Consider the following 21,095-nt stretch of genomic DNA (forward strand, 5'->3'; position numbering starts at 1 on the left):
ATCCCGACAATTGGAACAAACGGTGTGCGGATCGATAGAGGCCTTCGGAAGACGCCTTGAACAGTCCCTAGCACTACACTTTCTGTATTTAGGGACTTGAGAAGGGTCAGCCATCTTGAATTAGTCAAAGGGGAATTCAAAATCTATCCAAAGTCGTCAACAAATAATCCAAAATCAATAAAAGAAAGCAAGGATGTATTGAAGATAACCTCTGCAAAGCGAAAGCTAATAACTGGAAATGTGTACTTCACCAAAATCTGTGAAAACCAATCCAGTAAGCAACAGCGAATTTAGTAGGTCTTGCCGGTGGCACGACAGAGAGAAAATTGGTTCTGTGTTTACATGGAGTACTTGAGTACCTGCTCGACAGATGGCGCTGTTGATGTACACCCCCTACCTGCATAGCGATCGCTGGCGTATTTTGAACGTAGAGTTTTTCTGTCGGGCAGCAGAGCTGCAGCTTATATAATCACCGGCTAAGTTTAATATTGAAAACTAATTTTTTATCAAGTCACATCCCTGGCAGCGTGAAAAGAGAACCAGTACCAAATTGCTATGCCACTGAACTGGTGTGACAACTCTTTTCAAAGAAAGATCTAAAAATAAATCAGGAAACTGGCTGCACTTCTAATACTATGTCCATTCACTTTCTAATCTTTCATAGGACTTCATTGCAACTCCCTGAGAGCCTATGACCAATCTTTTAAGCAGAAAGGACATAGAATTTTTGGCAAAAGGCGATCTGATATCCTAATCCCACAAAAAATGGAGAAAAATCACCCTTAATATCTGCAGTTTTGGCCTAATAATACTTAGCAGTCCTCAATGGACAGATATTTATTTACTGGTGTAACCTAACCTACCCTGTCCTAAACTTACAGTGGGGCAGAAGGTTGGTATGTACTGTATATGAAAAACATGTGAGTTTAGAAATACATACATACATATACCAAGGCACTTCCCCCACTTTTGGGGGGTAGCTGACATCAAACAAATGAAAAAAAGGGGACCTTTCCTCTCTACGTTCCTCCCAGCCTGACAAGGGACTCACCGAATTAGGCTAGTACTGCTAGGGTGCCACAGCCCACCCTCCCCTGTTATCCACCACAAATGAAGCTTCATAACGCTGAATCCCGTACTGCTGCTACCTCCACGGTCATCCAAGGCGACCGGAAGAGGCAGCAGGGCCTACCGGAACTGAGTCACAATCTCTCGCCATTCATTCCTATTTCTAGCACGCTACATGTAAGAAAATTTACGATGAAGATTCTGTTTATTTCTATAAATCTCCCCTGATGTTTATATTGCTGACTCCCACACTCTGTTTGAGGTGGTGTGAAACTGAGGGAAAAAGAGGAATAATTTCAAGTATGAGTAATATGACGAGGTTAAGGGTTTCTAACCTGGTCTAGGTTACTTATCAAGAACATTCTTGTGAACCATGTAAACTATGGTTTTCCAGTTTGTTTACTAAATTAATAATGCAGCTGTACTGCAGTTGCCTCTAAATGTTACTTTTGATCCAGTTGATAATTGAGGATGATTCTTAATTTAATAATAAATTAACTCGCTATTAGTCAGACCACATTCCCTATAACTACTATAGGACCTAGAGTCCAACAATCTTCATGAACAAACCATGCTTCTTTGAGGTAATGTTTGGCAAACACCAACATGGTATGCACCTGAGCTGTTGCTAAAACTTTTTCCAAAGAAAACTTTCCACAAAAATTAAGGGAGGTAGCTTCACTTTCAAGCATTTTATGACTTTTGGATCTAATTCCTTGTGTGCCTGTGACCAAACCTCTAACAAGTAATGAACTAGCATTTCTGGTTGGTGGGCAATTAGGGACCCTCAGCCGAGAGAAAAAAAATTAGGGACAATACCTTTACTATCTTTTGATTTGTTCAAATACAACTGTACTGATCTTAATGGCCAAAGAGAACTATGTATTCTCTAATAAACTGTCTTCATCAAATCTTAGTGAAGAAATGTAAACAAAAAAAAGATTGAGGCAGACTCTTAGTCTTGAAACCTTTCTTGGTTCTGATTGATTGATTGATTTAAGGTTTTCAGGCATCCTGACATCTAGGTTCTGAATGAAGGTTAAAGAGGCAAGATGATTCTGTTTCCTGAAGCCTGCCATGACCAACAACACTTGTTATTCACTTATGTGTTTAATTGATGCTGGTTGGTTAGGAGTTAACCCACCCTAGGGTAACAAGTATTTGTAGATTCTTGCTTTTCATGCCTGTCTGTTACCTAACTTTCGCAAATAAGGACAGACTTTAAATAGAGGGTAACTACAGCTGGTATAATTGGCTTCGACGAGAAGACGAGTGGGTGCCGACTAGCCCCGCCTTTCTGTCACCATTAGTTACCAGATGTCACATTGGTGGGTAAGAGGTGCAAGGCTCTTGAAGGGGAGAATATTGAAAATTTAATTTTTAGTGTAACGATGATATAAGTCACCTTCGAGCACAAAGCAATATGAACATCAGGGGAGTTTCATAGAAATAAAAACATTTGCACGTAAAGCAGACAACATTTGATGGAAAACTAATTAAATCTAGATTTGAACTTGAAAGCAAGTACTTTACTGTAATTTCAAGACAGCATCAGTGACCGTGAGAATTTTACTATCAAATAAGGTAAAAACAATCAATATATTTCAATAAGGAAAAATTAAGGTTTAGAAACACGTATGTACCAATCAAAATTAAAAGTTGAAAAAGTTACTTAAATTCTCCGGTATACAAATGCATCTTTTACGTATGGGCATAATGGCTTGTATTTTAGTAAGACCAAAGTTAATTTTTAAGCTTCTCACCCTATAACATGAAAACGTAATAAACTCTCAAGTGATCTTAAGTTCCTGATATAAACAGTAAAAAATACTTCAAATAGAAAATTATATAATAGTCATTCCTACTCTTGCTTGTAATAGGTCTCAATTACATCATAAGGACCAGAGAGCTATGAAGGTAGAAAAGACTCTTTAGCTATGGTAAGCAGCTCTTCTAGGAGAAAGACACTTTTATATAAAACCATTGTTCTCTAGTCTTGGGTAGTGCCATAACCTCTGTACCATGGTCTTCCACTGTCTTGGATTATAGTTTTCTTGCTTGAGGGTAATCTCGGCCACACTATTCTATCTAATTTCTCTTCCTCTTATTTTGTTAAAGTACTTATAGCTTATATAGGAAATATGTTATTTTTATAATAAAATAAATTTTTTAATATACTTACCCGGTGATTATATAAGCTGCAACTCTGTTGCTCGACAGAAAACTCTACGTTAAAAATCCGCCAGCGATCGCAATGCAGGTACGGGGGTGTACTTCAACAGCGCCATCTGTCAAGCAGGTACTCAGTACTCAATGTAAACACAGAACTCAATTTTCTCCTCGGTCCACTGGGTCTCTATTGGGGAGGAAGGGAGGGTCCTTTAATATATAATCACCGGGTAAGTATATTCAAAAATTTATTTTATTATAAAAATAACATTTTTCAATATTAAACTTAGCCGGTGATTATATAAGCTGATTCACACCCAGGGGGGTGGGTAGAGACCAGCAATAATTGTTTACATTATTATGAGCTAAGGATTTTTTATTTCATTTTAGCAGTTATTCAAAATAACAAACATAAAATAAATAAGTACCTGGTAAGGAAGTCGACTTGAACAATTACTCTGCCTTTTTAAGTACGTCTTCCTTGCGGAGCCTCGCGATCCTCTTAGGATGCTGAGCGACCCCTAGGATCTGAAGTATCAAGGGTTGCAACCCATACAACAGGACCTCATCAAAACCTCTAATCTAGGCGCTTCTCAAGAAATGACTTTGACCACCCGCCAAATCAAGTAGGATGCGAAAGGCTTCTTAGCCTTCCGGACAACCCAAAAACAATAATAAAACATTTCAAGAGAAAGATTAAAAAGGTTATGGAATTAGGGAATTGTAGTGGTTGAGCCCTCACCCACTACTGCACTCGTTGCTACGAATGGTCCCAGAGTGTAGCAGTTCTCGTAAAGAGACTGGACATTCTTAAGATAAAAAGACGCGAACACTGATTTGCTTTTCCAATAGGTTGCGTCGATTATACTTTGCAGAGATCTATTTTGTTTAAAGGCCACGGAAGTTGCGACAGCTCTAACTTCGTGTGTCCTTACCTTCAGCAAAGCTTGGTCTTCCTCATTCAGATGGGAATGAGCTTCTCGTATTAACAGTCTGATAAAATAGGATAAAGCATTCTTTGACATAGGCAAAGATGGTTTCTTAACTGAACACCATAAAGCTTCAGACGGGCCTCGTAAAGGTTTAGTTCGTTTTAAATAGAACTTAAGAGCTCTTACAGGACATAAGACTCTTTCTAGTTCATTTCCAACCATACGATAAGTTTGGAATATCGAACGATATTGGCCAAGGCCGAGAAGGCAGCTCGTTTTTGGCTAGAAAACCAAGTTGTAGAACATGTAGCCGTTTCGAATGAGAATCCGATGTTCTTGCTGAAGGCATGAATCTCACTGACTCTTTTAGCTGTGGCTAAGCATACCAGGAAAAGAGTCTTTAAGGTGAGATCTTTCAGGGAGGCTGATTGTAGCGGCTCGAACCTGTCTGACATAAGGAATCTTAGTACCACGTCTAAATTCCAACCAGGTGTAACCAAACGACGCTCCTTCGTGGTCTCAAAAGACTTAAGGAGGTCCTGTAGATCTTTATTGTTGGAAAGATCTAAGCCTCTGTGACGGAAGACTGATGCCAACATGCTTCTGTAACCCTTGATAGTGGGAGCTGAAAGAGATCGTTCTTTCCTCAGATATAAGAGGAAGTCAGCTATTTGAGTTACAGAGGTACTGGTCGAGGATACGGATACTGACTAGCACCAGTTTCGGAAGATTTCCCACTTCGATTGGTAGACTCTAAGGGTGGATGTTCTCCTTGCTCTAGCAATCGCTCTGGCTGCCTCCTTCGAAAAACCTCTAACTCTCGAGAGTCTTTCGATAGTCTGAAGGCAGTCAGACGAAGAGCGTGGAGGCCTTGGTGTACCTTCTTTACGCGTGGCTGACGTAGAAGGTCCACCCTTAGGGGAAGTGTTCTGGGAACGTCTACTAGCCATCGAAGTACCTCGGTGAACCATTCTCTCGCGGGCCAGAGGGAAGCAACTAGCGTCAACCTTGTCCCTTCGTGAGAGGCGAACTTCTGCAGTACCTTGTTGACAATCTTGAACGGAGGGAATGCATATAGATCTAGATGTGACCAATCTAGTAGAAAGGCATCTATATGAACTGCTGCTGGGTCCGGGATTGGTGAGCAAAATATTGGGAGCCTCTTGGTCATCGAGGTTGCGAAGAGATCTATGGTTGGCTGGCCCCAGGTGGCCCAAAGTCTCTTGCATACATCCTTGTGGAGGGTCCATTGTGTTGGAATTATTTGTCCCTTCCGACTGAGACAATCTGCCATGACATTCAAGTTGCCTTGGATGAACCTCGTTACTAGTGATATGTCTAGACCTTTTGACCAGGTGAGGAGGTCCCTTGCGATCTCGTACAACGTCAGAGAGTAGGTCCCTCCTTGCTTGGAGATGTACGCCAAAGCCGTGGTGTTGTCCGAGTTCACCTCCACCACTTTGCCTTGAAGGAGAGACCTGAAGCTTTTCCAGGTCAGATGTACTGCCAGTAGCTCCTCTAAGTTGAAATGCATTGTCCTTTGACTTCGAGTTCCATAATCCCGAGCATTCCCGACCGTCTAATGTCGCACCCCAGCCTACGTCCGATGCGTCCGAGAAGAGAACGCGGTTGGGAGTCTGAACAGTCAGGGGAAGACCCTCTCTAAGGTTGATATAGTCCTTTCACCAAGTCAGACAAGACTTTATCTTTCCGGAAACCGGGATCGAGACCGCTTCTAGCGTCTTGTCCTTTTTCCAGTGAAAAGCTAGATGGTATAGAAGAGGACGGAGGTGTAGTCTTCCTAGTGACACAAATTGATCCACGGATGACAGTGTCCCTACCAGACTCATCCACAGCCTGACTGAGCAGCGTTCCTTCTTCAGCATCTTCTGGATGGATAGCAGGGCTGGGGGCTGATCGTCTTGTTCAGCAACGTCCTCATCAGAGGGTTCCTCATCCGAAACTGATGAGGAAACGGCAACGGAGTGGGCAACGTCTGACTCGCTGAATCCGGTCGCACTGGTGGATGCGTGACGGAGCCGGACGCAATATCATGGAACTGCTGCACAGTCTGTGAACTGTCAACAACCATGGGTGCGCGAGGAAGTACAGCGTCAACCCGAAACTGTCTAGACCGTCTGGGTTGCAGTCAACACCCTACCGGGTTGCTGAGGTTGACGCACTGCGTCACAACAAGTCACCTCTGCTGGTTGTTGAACGTCCTGAACGTCAACAACCACCTCCGAGCGTCGCTTAACGTCAACGTGCGACTGGCAACCCACACTGGGTCGCATCGGTGGAGGAACCACCTCAACTGGCAGACGCGAGTAGGTTACCTCAGCGTCAACAGGGCGCACAACCGACCGGTTGGAAGGTTGTTGGCCAGAAGGAGGAACCACCTCAACTGGCAGACGCGAGTAGGTTACCTCAGCGTCAACAAGGCGCACAACCGACCGGTTGGAAGGTTGTTGGCCAGAAGGAGGAACCACCTCAACTGGCAGACGCGAGTAGGTTACCTCAGCGTCAACAGGGCGCACAACCGACCGGTTGGAAGGTTGTTGGCCAGAAGGTTCTTCTCCGCATTTAAGTCCTCTATCAAGGACGCAAGCTTGGACTGCATGGCTTGCAGCAAAGCCCATTTAGGGTCTACGGGAGCAGGTGTGGCAACAGACGGGGTTAGCGACTGAGGCGGAACCGTTTACCATCCCTGAAAGCCTTGTTATGTGTGACATAATAGTACAGCAAAACTTCAAAGGCTTGACAAAAGCTGAGAAGTTGACCTGTAAACAACTTGGAGCGTCTCCTGGCTAGGCGCCAGGGCGAGTCTACCAGAATTGAGAAGTCTATCTGGGCAGAGGCATGAACTCCCAAGCCGAGAACTACTCTCGTGTCATATCAGACTCTCGCTCTATAAGCCAGTTTAAAAGAAGGGAAATCAAAGGCTGTATCCCTAAAAACTCCTCCTGGTGCAAAAACCAGTCGCCTAGCCAACGTAACGCTCTCTAGGAGAGCGAGAGAGCACTAGCTTAAAAACAACGGCTTCGAAGTAGCTAGGCCTAGTGTAAGTTCAGACGTTTAGGCGAACGAGGAGCAGCAGTTACAAGATCCGGACGAAGATCCTTAAAAAAAAAAAAAAATCATCATGATTTAATTAAAGTCCATAGGAGGCTAAGCAGCTTAAGGCTCCTCTCCATCTGACAGAGTCCTCAAGGGAATATCAGTAGGAGGGAGAACAGCAACTTCCTCATCTACAGGAACCTTGTCCGATAAAAGCTAGGTTACCTCAGCGAGTCTCTCACTGGAGCATTAGTAGCAGACCAGAAGGCAACGTCATGTAACTGCTTGACAGTCTGTGAACTGTCAACAACTGAACTGTCAACCACAACAGGTGCGTGAGGACGTACAGTGTCCACTCGAGACTGCTTTGACTGTCTAGACTGAGCAGTCAAAACAACTCTAGAACGCGGAGGTTGATGCACCGCGTCAAAACAAAACAACTTAGCTGTTGTTGTACCTCACGAACGTCAACGGAAGGTTCCGTGCGTCGCTCAACGTCAACATGCGGCTGGCAGGGTACACTGGAACGCATGGGTGGCGGGACTCTCTCAGCTGGAGTGCGGCAGAAGGTCGCCTCAGCGTCCACAGGACGCACAACCGTGGTTGGTTGTAGGCTAGAGGTTGGTGTCAACCTTCTCCGCACGAAAGTCCTGCATTAATGACGTTAACTGAGACTGCATGGTCTGCAGCAAAGACCACTTAGGGTCTACAAGAGCAGGTGCGGCAACAGACGGTGTGACTGCCTGATGCGGTACCGCTTTGCCTCTCTTAGGAGGTGAGCAGTCGTCGGAAGACTGCAGCGAGTCCGAACTGACCCAGTGGCTACAACTGGGCCGTTGGACTTGCGCGGAAGGGACCGACTTGCGCTTAATAAGCCGCGAGACCTTGGTCCATGGTTTCTTACGAGAAACCTCTTCCGCAGACGAGAAATAAATGGGCTCTCTCGTCTTTGTGTGGGTGGGGCGATCTTGGGTAGATACGCCCGAAACCACGGAGGGAAAAAAGGTCTGTTCGTTGATCAAGGCCTCTCGAACCCATAAGTCGTTCGACATTACTTCTCCCCTGGGCTTGGGAGCTTGCAAGAGGTCCCGGACTAGGTGAACGACAGGCACGAACAGACGAACCCTCGGACGCAACACTGTAACACTTTGCGCATGTCACTTTATCGATTTTCTGTTTTGCACTTATTTCACTGAAATCGAAACTTTTACTGATTTCTACCTGAAACACGCAATTCTACCCTTCATTAAAAGGTAGTAATTGCGAAATCAGTCGTATAATGCAGCTCATTAATACTAGCAAAAAAAACAGAAAACATATATAAAGATAAAAAATTCAGTGGCTGGGAAAGAGACTAAACACTAGTTCAAATAAACTACGTTTACAATCTCTCACCGCACATAGCCTGGGGACAAGAATAAAACCCTAGAAACGTTTTACCTTCCTCCCCGTACAGAGACTAGGGACGAGAGTAACACGAGAACAACGTTACCCGCTTGAACGGAACGTTTTCTCTTCTCTCTCTCCCTCCGTCTCTATCTCTCTCTCTCTTTCTCTCTTGATTTCGCACCTAAGAGAAGAGCCCAATTATATATCGTCAAAAAAACATGTTATTTGACTAAAGGAAAAAACTGAAAGGTTTTCCAAATAAAAAGTTCCTTTAATTTAGAATTTAAAACATTTAAGCTAAGAAAGAATGAACAAAACGTCAGAATCGATTTACTCTTACTGCAAAGTGAAACCGTGATACACTCTCTCTCTATCGTAACGATAGAGCGCATGTTGAACGTCCTGAACGTCAACAACTGCGTAGTCTAAAAAACTAAACGTTAGTTCATCTTTGAAAACAGTACGAAGACTATCAAAGAAATTTTTTCATAAAACATTAAATTTAAAAAGTTTTAAATTCTTTAAAGGCTAAATATGATATAACGGGCTCAACGTTGATTAACTTCGGTTCCAAGTTAGGACCGCCTACTATCAGGAAAGGTCGCATATAAACAAAACATAAAAATTTATTTTTATATGTTTATAATAAATGGAAAGTTAATCGGAGAGGCCTAATAAAGGCGGAGAGATATAAAATATATAGATCTATAACGTGTTAAGCAAAATTACTAAAAACCTAAACACACTTCCGTCTAAGGGAAGGGTCGGCCATTTAAAAGTGAAAGAGAGTCCATACTCTCTTTGTCACCATAATTAAATCTATCCAAAACGAGTTCAAGTTTTGAGATGAAGATAAAACACCTGCATAGCGAAAGCTCAAAACTAGAATAGTGTACTTCACCAAATAGTTGAAAACAAATCCAGTTAGTAACAGCGAATTAGTAGGTCTTGCCGGGAGCCCGACAGAGAGAAAATTGAGTTCTGTGTTTACATTGAGTACTGAGTACCTGCACGACAGATGGCGCTGTTGAAGTACACCCCCTATACCTGCATTGCGATCGCTGGCGGATTTTTAACGTAGAGTTTTCTGTCGAGCAACAGAGTTGCAGCTTATATAATCACCGGCTAAGTTTAATATTGAAAAATTTATTTTAATGTTATTACTGTTCTTAAAACATTTTATTTTTCCTTGTTTCCTTTCCTCACTGGGCTATTTTCCCTGTTAGGCCCCTGGGCTTATATCATCCTGCTTTTCCAACTAGGGTTATAGCTCAGCAATTAATAATAATAATAATAATAATAATAATAATAATAACGTGTGATGTAACACGTCAACCACCTAACTATAATATCAAAAGGTATTTTGTTTTCAGTAATCCAAACCCTTTCAATTGAAAGAAACTGAAGAGACATATCCATTATGGGAAAGAATACAATACAGTATACAGAAATAAGAGAAATGACGTTATCAATTTCAGACAGAAAATCACTTAGTCAAAATATCTTTTGAATTTGAATTAACTTTCTTCTAAAAAATACAAAAATAATTTTTATCCCTGTTAAATTTATATATTAACCTAGCAAAATGGTACTGTATTTTCATTATAAAATAAATTTTTGAACATACTTACCCAGCAGTTATACTGTATAGCTTATGTCTCTGACGTCCGGGACGTAAGCTATATATATAACTACCGGGTAAGTCTTATGTTTAAAATTCCATTATCTATAAGAAAAAATGTTATTTTCCTTAGTAAAATAAATTTTTGAATATACTTACCCGTTGATCATGTAGCTGCAGCTCTGCTGCCCGACAGAAAAAACCTACGGGCGGAATACGCCAGCGATCGCTATACAGGTGGGGGTGTACATCAACAGCGCCATCTGTCTAGTAGGTACTCAAGTACTTCTTGTCAACAAAGAACCAATTTTCTCCTCGGTCCACTGGGTCTCTATGGGGAGGAAGGGCGGGTCCTTTAATTCATGATCAACGGGTAAGTATATTCAAAAATTTATTTTACTAAGGAAAATAAAATTTTTCAATATTAATCTTACCCGTTGATCATGTAGCTGATTCACACCCAGGGGGGTGGGTGGAGACCAGCATACATGTTAACATTAGAAGCTAAGTATTCCGTATTTCATTTTAGCAGTTATTCAAAATAACAAACATAAAATTAATAAGTACCTGGTAAGGAAGTCGACTTGAACAATTACTCTGCCTTTTTAAGTACGTCTTCCTTACTGAGCCTCGCGATCCTCTTAGGATGCTGAGCGACTCCTAGGTGCTGAAGTATGAAGGGCTGCAACCCATACTAAAGGACCTCATCACAACCTCTAATCTAGGCGCTTCTCAAGAAAAGAATTTGACCACCCGCCAAATCAACCAGGATGCGAAAGGCTTCTTAGCCTTCCGTACAATCCAAAAACAACAATAAAAACATTTCAAGAGAAAGATTAAAAAAGGTTATGGGATTATGGGAATGTAGTGGTTGAGCCCTCACCTACTACTGCACTCGCTGCTACGAATGGTCCCAGGGTGTAGCAGTTCTCGTAAAGAGACTGGACATCTTTAAGGTAAAATGATGCAAACACTGACTTGCTTCTCCAATAGGTTGCATCCATTACACTCTGCAGAGATCTGTTTTGTTTGAAGGCCACTGAAGTTGCGACAGCTCTAACTTCATGTGTCCTTACCTTCAGCAAAGCATGGTCTTCCTCATTCAGATGAGAATGAGCTTCTCTAATCAAAAGTCTGATGTAATAAGAAACTGCGTTCTTCGACATCGGTAAAGCAGGTTTCTTAATAGAGCACCATAAAGCTTCTGATTGTCCTCGTAATGGCTTCGTACGTCTTAAATAATACTTAAGAGCTCTTACTGGGCAAAGTAATCTCTCTTGTTCGTTTCCAACCAAACTGGACAGACTTGGAATCTCGAACGATTTGGGCCAAGGACGAGAAGGGAGTTCGTTTTTAGCTAAAAAACCAAGCTGTAAGGAACATGTAGCCGTTTCAGATGTAAATCCTATGTTCCTGCTGAAGGCGTGTATCTCACTGACTCTTTTAGCTGTTGCTAAGCAGACGAGGAAAAGAGTCTTCAAAGTGAGATCTTTAAAAGAGGCTGATTGAAGCGGTTCGAACCTTGCTGACATCAGGAACCTTAAAACCACGTCTAAGTTCCAACCTGGTGTGGCCAACCGACGTTCCTTCGAGGTCTCAAAAGACTTAAGGAGGTCCTGTAGATCTTTGTTGTTGGAAAGATCTAAGCCTCTGTGGCGGAAGACTGCTGCCAACATGCTTCTGTAACCTTTGATCGTAGGAGCTGAAAGGGATCTTACCTTCCTTAGGTGTAAAAGGAAGTCAGCCATCTGAGTTACAGAGGTACTGGTTGAGGATACTGAATTCGCCTTGCACCAGCTTCGGAAAACTTCCCATTTTGACTGGTAGACCTTGAGAGTGGATGTCCTCCTTGCTCTGGCAATCGCTCTGGCTGCCTCCTTCGAAAAGCCTCTAGCTCTTGAGAGTCTTTCGATAGTCTGAAGGCAGTCAGACGAAGAGCGTGGAGGCTTGGGTGTACCTTCTTTACATGCGGCTGACGCAGAAGGTCCACTCTTAGAGGAAGAGTCCTGGGAACGTCTACTAGCCATTGCAGTACCTCGGTGAACCATTCTCTCGCGGGCCAGAGGGGAGCAACCAACGTCAACCTTGTCCCTTCGTGAGAGGCGAACTTCTGCAGTACCTTGTTGACAATCTTGAACGGGGGGAACGCATAAAGGTCTAGATGGGACCAATCCAGAAGAAAAGCATCTATGTGAACTGCTGCTGGGTCCGGAATCGGTGAGCAATAAATTGGGAGCCTCTTGGTCATCGAAGTAGCGAACAGATCTATGGTGGGCTGACCCCACAAGGCCCATAGTCTGTTGCAAACATTCTTGTGAAGGGTCCATTCTGTTGGGATGATCTGACCCTTCCGGCTGAGGCGGTCTGCCATGACATTCATGTCGCCTTGAATGAACCTCGTTACTAGAGATATTTTTTGATCTCTTGACCAGGTGAGGAGGTCCCTTGCGATCTCGAACAACGTCATCGAATGAGTCCCTCCTTGCTTGGAGATGTACGCCAAGGCTGTGGTGTTGTCGGAGTTCACTTCCACCACCTTGCCTAGAAGGAGGGACTTGAAGCTTCTCAAGGCCAGATGAACTGCCAGTAGCTCCTTGCAGTTGATGTGCAGTGCTCTTTGATCCGAATTCCACGTGCCCGAGCATTCCCGACCGTCCAGTGTCGCACCCCAGCCCGTGTCCGATGCGTCCGAGAAGAGAAGGTGGTCGGGGGTCTGAACAGCCAGTGGTAGACCTTCCCTGAGCAGAATGTTGTTCTTCCACCAAGTCAGTGCAGACTTCATCTTCTCGGAGATAGGAACTGAGACCGCTTCTAGCGTCATGTCCTTTCTCCAGTGAGCAGCTAGGTGATATTGAAGGGGTCGGAGGTGGAGTCTCCCTAACGCGATGAACTGGTCCAGCGATGAAAGCGTCCCTATCAGACTCATCCACTGTCTGACTGAACATCGGTTCCTCTTCAGCATGCTCTGGATGCATTCTTGGGCTTGACTGATTCTGGGGGCCGACGGAAAAGCCCGAAAAGCTTGACTCTGAATCTCCATACCTAGATATACTATAGTTTGGGATGGGACGAGTTGGGACTTTTCCATATTGACCAGAAGACCCAATTCCTTGGTCAGATCCAGAGTCCATTTGAGATTCTCCAGACAGCGACGACTTGACGCAGCTCTTAAAAGCCAGTCGTCCAAATAGAGGGAGGCTCTGATGTCTGCTAAATGCAGGAATTTGGCAATATTCCTCATCAGTTTGGTAAACACTAGAGGTGCCGTGCTTAGTCCAAAGCACAGGGCTTGGAACTGGTATACCACCTTCCCAAAAACGAACCTTAGAAAAGGTTGGGAATCTGGGTGGATGGGGACGTGAAAGTACGCGTCCTTTAGGTCTAACGAGACCATCCAGTCTTCCTTCCTGACCGATGCTAGAACCGACTTCGTCGTCTCCATGGTGAACGTCTGCTTGGTGACAAAGACATTCAGGAGCACTGACGTCTAGCACCGGTCTCCACCCTCCTGTCTTCTTCGCCACTAAGAAGAGATGGTTGTAGAAGCCCGGGGATTGATGGTCCCGGACTATAACTACCGCTCCCTTTTGTAGCAAGAGAGACACCTCTTGCTGTAAAGCTAGCCTCTTGTCCTCCTCTCTGTACCTGGGAGAGAGGTCGATGGGAGTTGTTGCTAGAGGGGGGCTTGCGCAAGAATGGAATCCTGTACCCCTCTCTGAGTAACTTCACAGACTGTGCGTCTGCACCCCTGTTCTCCCAGGCCTGCCAGTAGTTCTTGAGCCTGGGTCCCACTGCTGTCCTGAAGAAGGTGGCAGTCAGACTCTGCCCTTTTGAGGACTTGGAACTCTTCTTCTTGTTGCCACGTTGACTAACGGCACGAGTACCTCCTCTGCTGGAGGTTCTGCCACGAAAGGGCGGAATGAACCTAGACGCTGGTGTGTCCATCCTAGGTCTAGGCACGGAAGGTAAAGCTGTGACTTTACGTGCGGATGATGCCACCAGGTCATGAGTGTCTTTCTGGATCAACGAGGCAAGCAATCCCCTTGATCAGCTCTTCAGGAAAGAGACACTTCGATAGCGGAGCAAACATCAGTTCTGACTTCTGACATGGGGTGACTCCCGCCGACAAAAAGGAGCAAAGGTGATCCCGCTTCTTGATAACTCCAGACACGAAAGAAGCCGCAAGCTCGCCAGACCCATCCCGTATGGCTTTGTCCATGCAGGACATGATGAGCATGGCAGAGTCCTTATCCGAAGCGGAGGTCTTCTGCTCAAGGCTCCAAACACCAGTCAGGAAGTTAAAGATCTCGAACGCATGGAAAACTCCCTTCAAAAGATGGTCCATGTCCGAAAAGGTCCAGCAAATCTTAGAGCGTCTCATAGCCAGTCTCCGGGGAGAGTCTACCAGACTTGAGAAGTCGCCCTGGGCAGAGGCAGGAACTCCTCCCAAGCCGAGAATTTCTCCCGTGGCATACCAGACGCTAGATTTGGAAGCAAGCTTGGTCGGGGGAAACATGAAGGATGTCTTCCCAAGTTGCTTCTTGGCCTGCAACCACTCTCCCAGTACCCTTAAAGCTCTCTTGGATGAGCGAGCGAGTACGAGCTTCGTAAAGGCAGGAGCTGCTGACTGCATGCCTAAAGCGAACTCAGAGGGAGGTGAGCGTGGAGCTGCAGACACAAATTGGTCCGGATACAACTCCTTAAACAGGGCAAGGACTTTCTAAAGTCTAAGGAGGGAGGCCTAGTCTTGGGTTCATCTATGTCGGAGTGTTGGTCGTCCAAATGCGCAGCTTCGTCGTCATCAAAGATTCCTTCATCCGAATGCTGTGGAGGAAGCGGCAAAGGAGGACTCTGAACGGCAGAATCCGGCAGCACGGGTGCATGCGTAGCTGCACTGGATTCCAACATCATGCCGCTGTTGGTCAGTCTGAGAGCTGGGCAACAACCAAAGCGGATGTGGTGGATGCGTGGTGGGGACCACCCGAGGGGTTGCGGAGACTGACGCACCGCGTCAAAACACGGCAGCTTGACTCCACCTTCCTGCTGATGCGGAAGCTCACGCACGGCAACGGAGGGTGCTGCACGTCGGCTAACGTCAACATGCGTCTGGCAGGGTCGACTGCGCATAGGTGGTGGAGCTCTCACAGCCGGAGTGTGGGAGCAGGCAGCCGCAGGTGTCAGCTGGGCGCACAACCGTGGCAGGTTGTAGGCTAACGGGTGCATCGTCAACCTTCTCGGCACGATACTCCTGCATGAAGGAAGCTAGCTGAGTCTGCATAGACTGCAGCAAAGACCACTTAGGGTCTACAGCGGCTGGTGCGGCAACAGACGGAGTGATTGCCTGCTGCGGAACCACTCTACCTCTCTTGGGAGGTGTGCAGTCTTCGGAGGACTGCGGCGAGTCCGAACTGACCCAGTGGCTACACCTGGGCCGTTGGACTCGTTCGGAAGGGACCTTGCGCTTGAGAGGTCGTGAGACCTTGGTCCAGCGTTTCTGTCGAGAAACTTCTTCCGCAGACGAGGAATGAATGGGCTCACTCGTCTGTTTGTGGGTGGGACGATCTCGGCAAGATACGTCCTCAACCCGGAGGGAACGTCTGTCCGCTGATCAAGGCCTGTCGAACCCTTTGGTCGTTCGACATTGCTTCTCCCCTGGGCTTGGGAGCTTGCCAAGAGGTCCCGGACTGGAGGACGACAGGCACGAACAGACGCACCCTCATGCGTAACACTGACACTTTTCACAGCACTGACACTCACTTCACTTCCCACTGCACTTTTCTCTTTCAACTCCCTGACGTCAGCCAGGAGTTGATTGCGGTCATTCGCTAATGACTCAACTCTCTCACCAAGAGCCTGAATGGCACGCATCATGTCCGCCATCGAAGGTTGATGAGAGCTAGTAGGAGGGTCGGGTGTAACCACTACAGGGGAAGGAAAAGGTTGAGGGGCATGGGGAGAGGAAAAATCAAAAGAGCGAGACGAACTCCTCCTGATCCTATCCTTCTCTAGCCTACGTGCATACTTAAGGAATTCTTGAAAATCGAATTCCGAAAGCCCAGCGCATTCCTCACATCGATCTTCCAATTGACAGGCTTTACCCCTACAATTGGAACAAACGGTGTGCGGATCGATCGAGGCCTTCGGAAGACGCCTAGAACAGTCCCTAGCGCTACACTTCCTGTACTTGGGGACTTGAGTAGGGTCAGACATCTTGAATAAGTCAAAGGGGGGAAATCCAAAATCTATCCAAGTCGTCAACAAATAATCCAAAATCTAATCAATGAAAGTGAGAAAGTATTGAGGATAACTTCTGCACAGCGAAAGCTAATAACTAGAGAGAATACTTCACCAAATAACGTGAAAATCAACTCCAGAAAACAACAGCGTATCAAGTAGGTCTTGCCGGTGGCACGACAGAGAGAAAATTGGTTCTTTGTTGACAAGAAGTACTTGAGTACCTACTAGACAGATGGCGCTGTTGATGTACACCCCCACCTGTATAGCGATCGCTGGCGTATTCCGCCCGTAGGTTTTTTCTGTCGGGCAGCAGAGCTGCAGCTACATGATCAACGGGTAAGATTAATATTGAAAAATTAAAGACTGATATATATCATAGATATTACATGTTTAATTCTAATCCTCATAGTCAGGCCTTCTCCATCATGAGGCTCAATTCTACACAGTATATTATAAGTTTAATTCCAGCTATAACTAAGTTGTAGAATGATCTTCCTAATCGGGTAGTTGAGTTGGTAGAACTTCAAAAGTTTAAACTCGCACAAAATGTTTTTATGTTGAACAGGCTGACATAAGTCCCTTTTTATAGTTTATATATGAACATTCTGTTTTGGCATTGTTGTTGTTCTTAAAAAATTTATTGGTTGTACTGTTGCTGTTCTTGAAATATTTTATTTTAATATTTATTAATTTTTAATAAAGTTTTTAATTTCCTTATTTCCTCACTGGGCTATTTTTCCCTATTGGAGTCCTTGGTCTTATAACATCCTGATTTCAAACTAGGGATGTAGCTTAACTAGTCATAATAATAATAATAATAATAATAATAATAATAATAATAATAATAATAATAATAATAATAATAATTGCACATTTACAGTAATAGCTATCCATTTTTACAATATCAAACTTATATTCAAACTACATTCATGTACTTACCATTCTAAATTTTGTGGATAGCTTCATGGTAGCAGCTTCTTCAAAAATACCTTTACTCTTTCTTTGGTATGTCTGTAGAGGGGCCACTAGGATTTATAGGATAAGGAAAACCACCTTGATTGGCTAAAGATGGATCTGGAAATGGGATAGTTGGATAAGGTAAGTTTCCTGCATTGGCTGAGTTAGTTGGATACGGTAAGTCTCCTCCACTGACTGGGTAAGGAGAATAAGGAGGAGGAGCAATATCTGTAGCAGATGGGGTCAAGGAATAACTGGGAGGAGCTGAGGGGGTTGAAGGGTTAGGATCATTAATGCCATACAATGATGCTTGTGGAGGAGGAGGAGGAAGACCATTGGATGCATCTGCTCCTGGTTTATAGGGCAGGGCGTCATTTGATACAGGAGCTTGTCCCTCAGCACTGGCTGGAAATGAAAGTCCTACAGGGGGTGCAGGGCTTGCTGTATCACTTGGAGGAGCTGGGGAAAAAGCAATTGAGTCGGTTCCTTCTGGAGACATTCGGATCTCCTGTAGGTTGACGAACGCACTTTCTTTCTTCTCGACATGCCTGTGAATTTAATTTTTACAAATATTATAACAATAGATGCTTCACTATGTACCCTAAAGATATAATAGCATCTACAAAGCAACTTGGATTTTAAAATTTAATAATTACAATAAAGATTCTTTAAAGATTAAATTGACATGGTCAACACACCACTAGGTGATACAATTACACTTCCAAATTTGATAAAAACATATACAGTAGGTAGAATATTACAAATCTTTTAATCAAACCTGAGACCTTCAATAGGAGTAATGCATGACTTCAGAAAAGTTGGAATGGCTGTTTAAACGTATAGTAGTAGCTGCCAGGAAGTGGATAGGGTGGTTAAGGTGGGCAGTGTAACTTAAAGGTCTCCGGTTTGTATACTGTAGTAAGGAAAAATACAAATTTATTAAAAGATTTGTGATTCATTCCTAAATATAATACAAATCTACAAACTTTTACAGGAGACTCATCTTTAATGGGAGGAAATTCCTAAACCCAATCTGGCTGGTTTTATTGACCTGGGAAATGTCAGTGGACTTTGGTCTTAGAGAAGAGCTAAAGTGACAACTCCTGTCAACCTCCTAACAACCTCAGCATGAGGATGTTGTAAATGTTAGGCCAGGTCTCAACTAGGAGATGAGTAGGTGGTCGTAAAAGAATCTACAGTCAGCCCTCAATATTTACGGGTTCTACCTTCCCGGATTCAGTCATTGGCAATACAGAGAACTGTATAACTTATTAAATAAAAATTCACATATTAGTGGTTTCGTGATAATTATTCTTGTGGCCCAACAATTTCAAATCGACTATGCTCCTTTGCATCCAGTCTACCTCGTGCTTTTTCCCTCTCTGCAGAGCTCAACACCCACCTCTCTCGCTGATTCAGCCTTAATTTACATTGTTCCTCCTTTTACGTGCATCTCCCACTTTAGTACTGTACTCTTAGTGCAGAATCATGTTGTGATGTACAAAACCTGTACATATCCAGTGTGTTTATAGTGATTATAGTATAAAATGTGATAGAAACATTAGGTTACCTTTATGCACCAGACAGGCGGAAGCTCAAGAGTTGCATTATGCTTCGCTTTCTGCGTAGAACTTCGTACGTAATTGATTAGTAGTGTTGTACTGATACAATCTAGTGTAATACAGTGGGATACTTAAGTGTCTTAGGGCTGCAAACATTCACAAATTTTTGATTGTCGCGGCTGTCTCTGTTAACTAACCCCTACAAATGAGGGCCCACTACACATCCATAAGGATAAGATTTGAATGTATAGTTATTATGAAAAAATCATTGCAAACATTTCCTCAATCCTACCCTATGTCTGGGGGGATGGGGGAAATACTTTGATACAGAGCCTGTCTATAAGAAAAGTTGCTCAGTTATGAGGTTCGCTTGCATCAATCGTCCAACCCAGCAACCGATTCACACCAAAGGGGAAAGAGGGAAAGGCCAGACATCATTCCTCTCCTTCTAGACTGTTGCAACTGGTATCTTAGATGAGATGCCACTTGTACCGTGAGGGAACCAGGTTCGCAACACAACTTGATCAATAGCTACTGTAGGAGAAGGATAAAGTTATTTAGGGACCTGCAGGTCAACTCCCATGGGTAATGGGCAGCGAAGGTTATCTGTGTACTAGGCTCCTACTTTCAGGATTAGCACCTTTGACAGGTTCTTCCTGAAGGTTAGGATAGATCTGATATCCTTGACTTCATGTACTCGAACCGGGATGGTACTTCTGGAATCTCATTGGATCAGCATGCCTCATGAGTCAGAAAAACCAATGTTCTTGGATATCTTCATCTATACCCCTTCAGCACGGAAGAGTCTTTGGTACTCGGCAAAGGGACCCGAGATTTATAGGTAGCATTACTGAGAGTAAGAGAAACTGGTAATTTAGAGGAGGAGTGGAAGTTAGCAAAAGAAAATTTTGTTGGGATTGCAAGTGATGTATGTGGCAAGAAGGTTGTTGGAGGCAGCATGAGGAAGGGCAGTGAATGGTGGAATGGAGTGAAGGTAAAAGTGGAAGAGAAAAAGAGGGCTTTTGAAGAATGGCTGCAGAGTAATAGTATAGAGAAGTATGAAAAATATAGAGAGCAAAAGGTGGAAGTAAAGCGCAAGGTACGTGAGGCAAAGAGGGCAGCTGACCTGAGGTGGGGTCAGGGACTGGGTCAGTCATATGAAGAGAATAAGAAGAAGTTTTGGAAAGAAGTGAAGAGAGTAAGGAAGGCCGGCGCAAGAATTGAAGAGACAGTGAAAGATGGAAATGGAAGGTTGTTAAAAGGAGAGGAGGCAAGGAAAAGGTGGGCGGAATATTTTGAAAGTTTGCTGAATGTTGAGGATGATAGGGAGGCAGATATAATTGCGGTTCCAGGTGTTGAGGTGCCAGTGATGGGAGATGAGAATGAGAGAGAGATTACAATAGAGGAAGTGAGGAGAGCACTAGATGAAACGAGAGTAGGAAAAGCATCGGGTATGGATGGTCTGAAAGCTGAGATGTTGAAGGAAGGGGGTGTGACTGTACTTGAATGGTTGGTGAGATTGTTTAATGTGTGTTTTGTGTTGTCAATGGTACCAGTAGATTGGGTCTGTGCATGTATTGTACCACTATATAAGGGTAAGGGAGATGTGCATGAGTGTTGTAATTCAAGAGGTATTAGTTTGTTGAGTGTAGTTGGAAAAGTGTATGGTAGAATACTGATTAATAGGATTAAGGATAAAACAGAGAATGCAATCTTGGAAGTGCAGGGTGGTTTTAGAAGAGGTAGGGGTTGTATGAATCAGATTTTTACAGTTAGGCAGATATGCGAGAAATATTTAGCAAAAGGTAAGGAGGTGTATGTTGCGTTTATGGATCTGGAGAAAGCATATGATAGAGTTGATAGGGAAGCAATGTGGAATGTGATGAGGTTATATGGAGTTGGTGGAAGGTTGTTGCAAGCAGTGAAAAGTTTCTACACAGGTAGTAAAGCATGTGTTAGAATAGGAAATGAGGTGAGCGATTGGTTTCCGGTGAGAGTGGGGCTGAGACAGGGATGTGTGATGTCGCCATGGTTGTTTAACTTGTATGTTGATGGAGTGGTGAGAGAGGTGAATGCTAGAGTGCTTGGACGAGGATTAAAACT

At 44.1% G+C, this 21,095-nt stretch overlaps 1 protein-coding gene across 2 annotated transcripts in view; it reads right to left on the minus strand.

Annotated features, from left to right (window-relative positions):
• Positions 1-21,095, minus strand: part of LOC137658834 (uncharacterized) — a 96,619-nt gene that overhangs the window by 18,896 nt on the left and 56,628 nt on the right. For both annotated transcript variants that reach the window (XM_068393913.1, XM_068393912.1), the window contains one exon: positions 17,413-17,978. In XM_068393913.1, the coding sequence (XP_068250014.1) occupies positions 17,465-17,978 (514 nt within the window). In that variant the 3' untranslated portion in view covers positions 17,413-17,464. The remainder of the gene's footprint in view (positions 1-17,412; positions 17,979-21,095) is intronic.

Source organism: Palaemon carinicauda, chromosome 19, assembly GCF_036898095.1.
Source record: "Palaemon carinicauda isolate YSFRI2023 chromosome 19, ASM3689809v2, whole genome shotgun sequence".
NCBI lineage: Eukaryota > Metazoa > Arthropoda > Malacostraca > Decapoda > Palaemonidae > Palaemon > Palaemon carinicauda.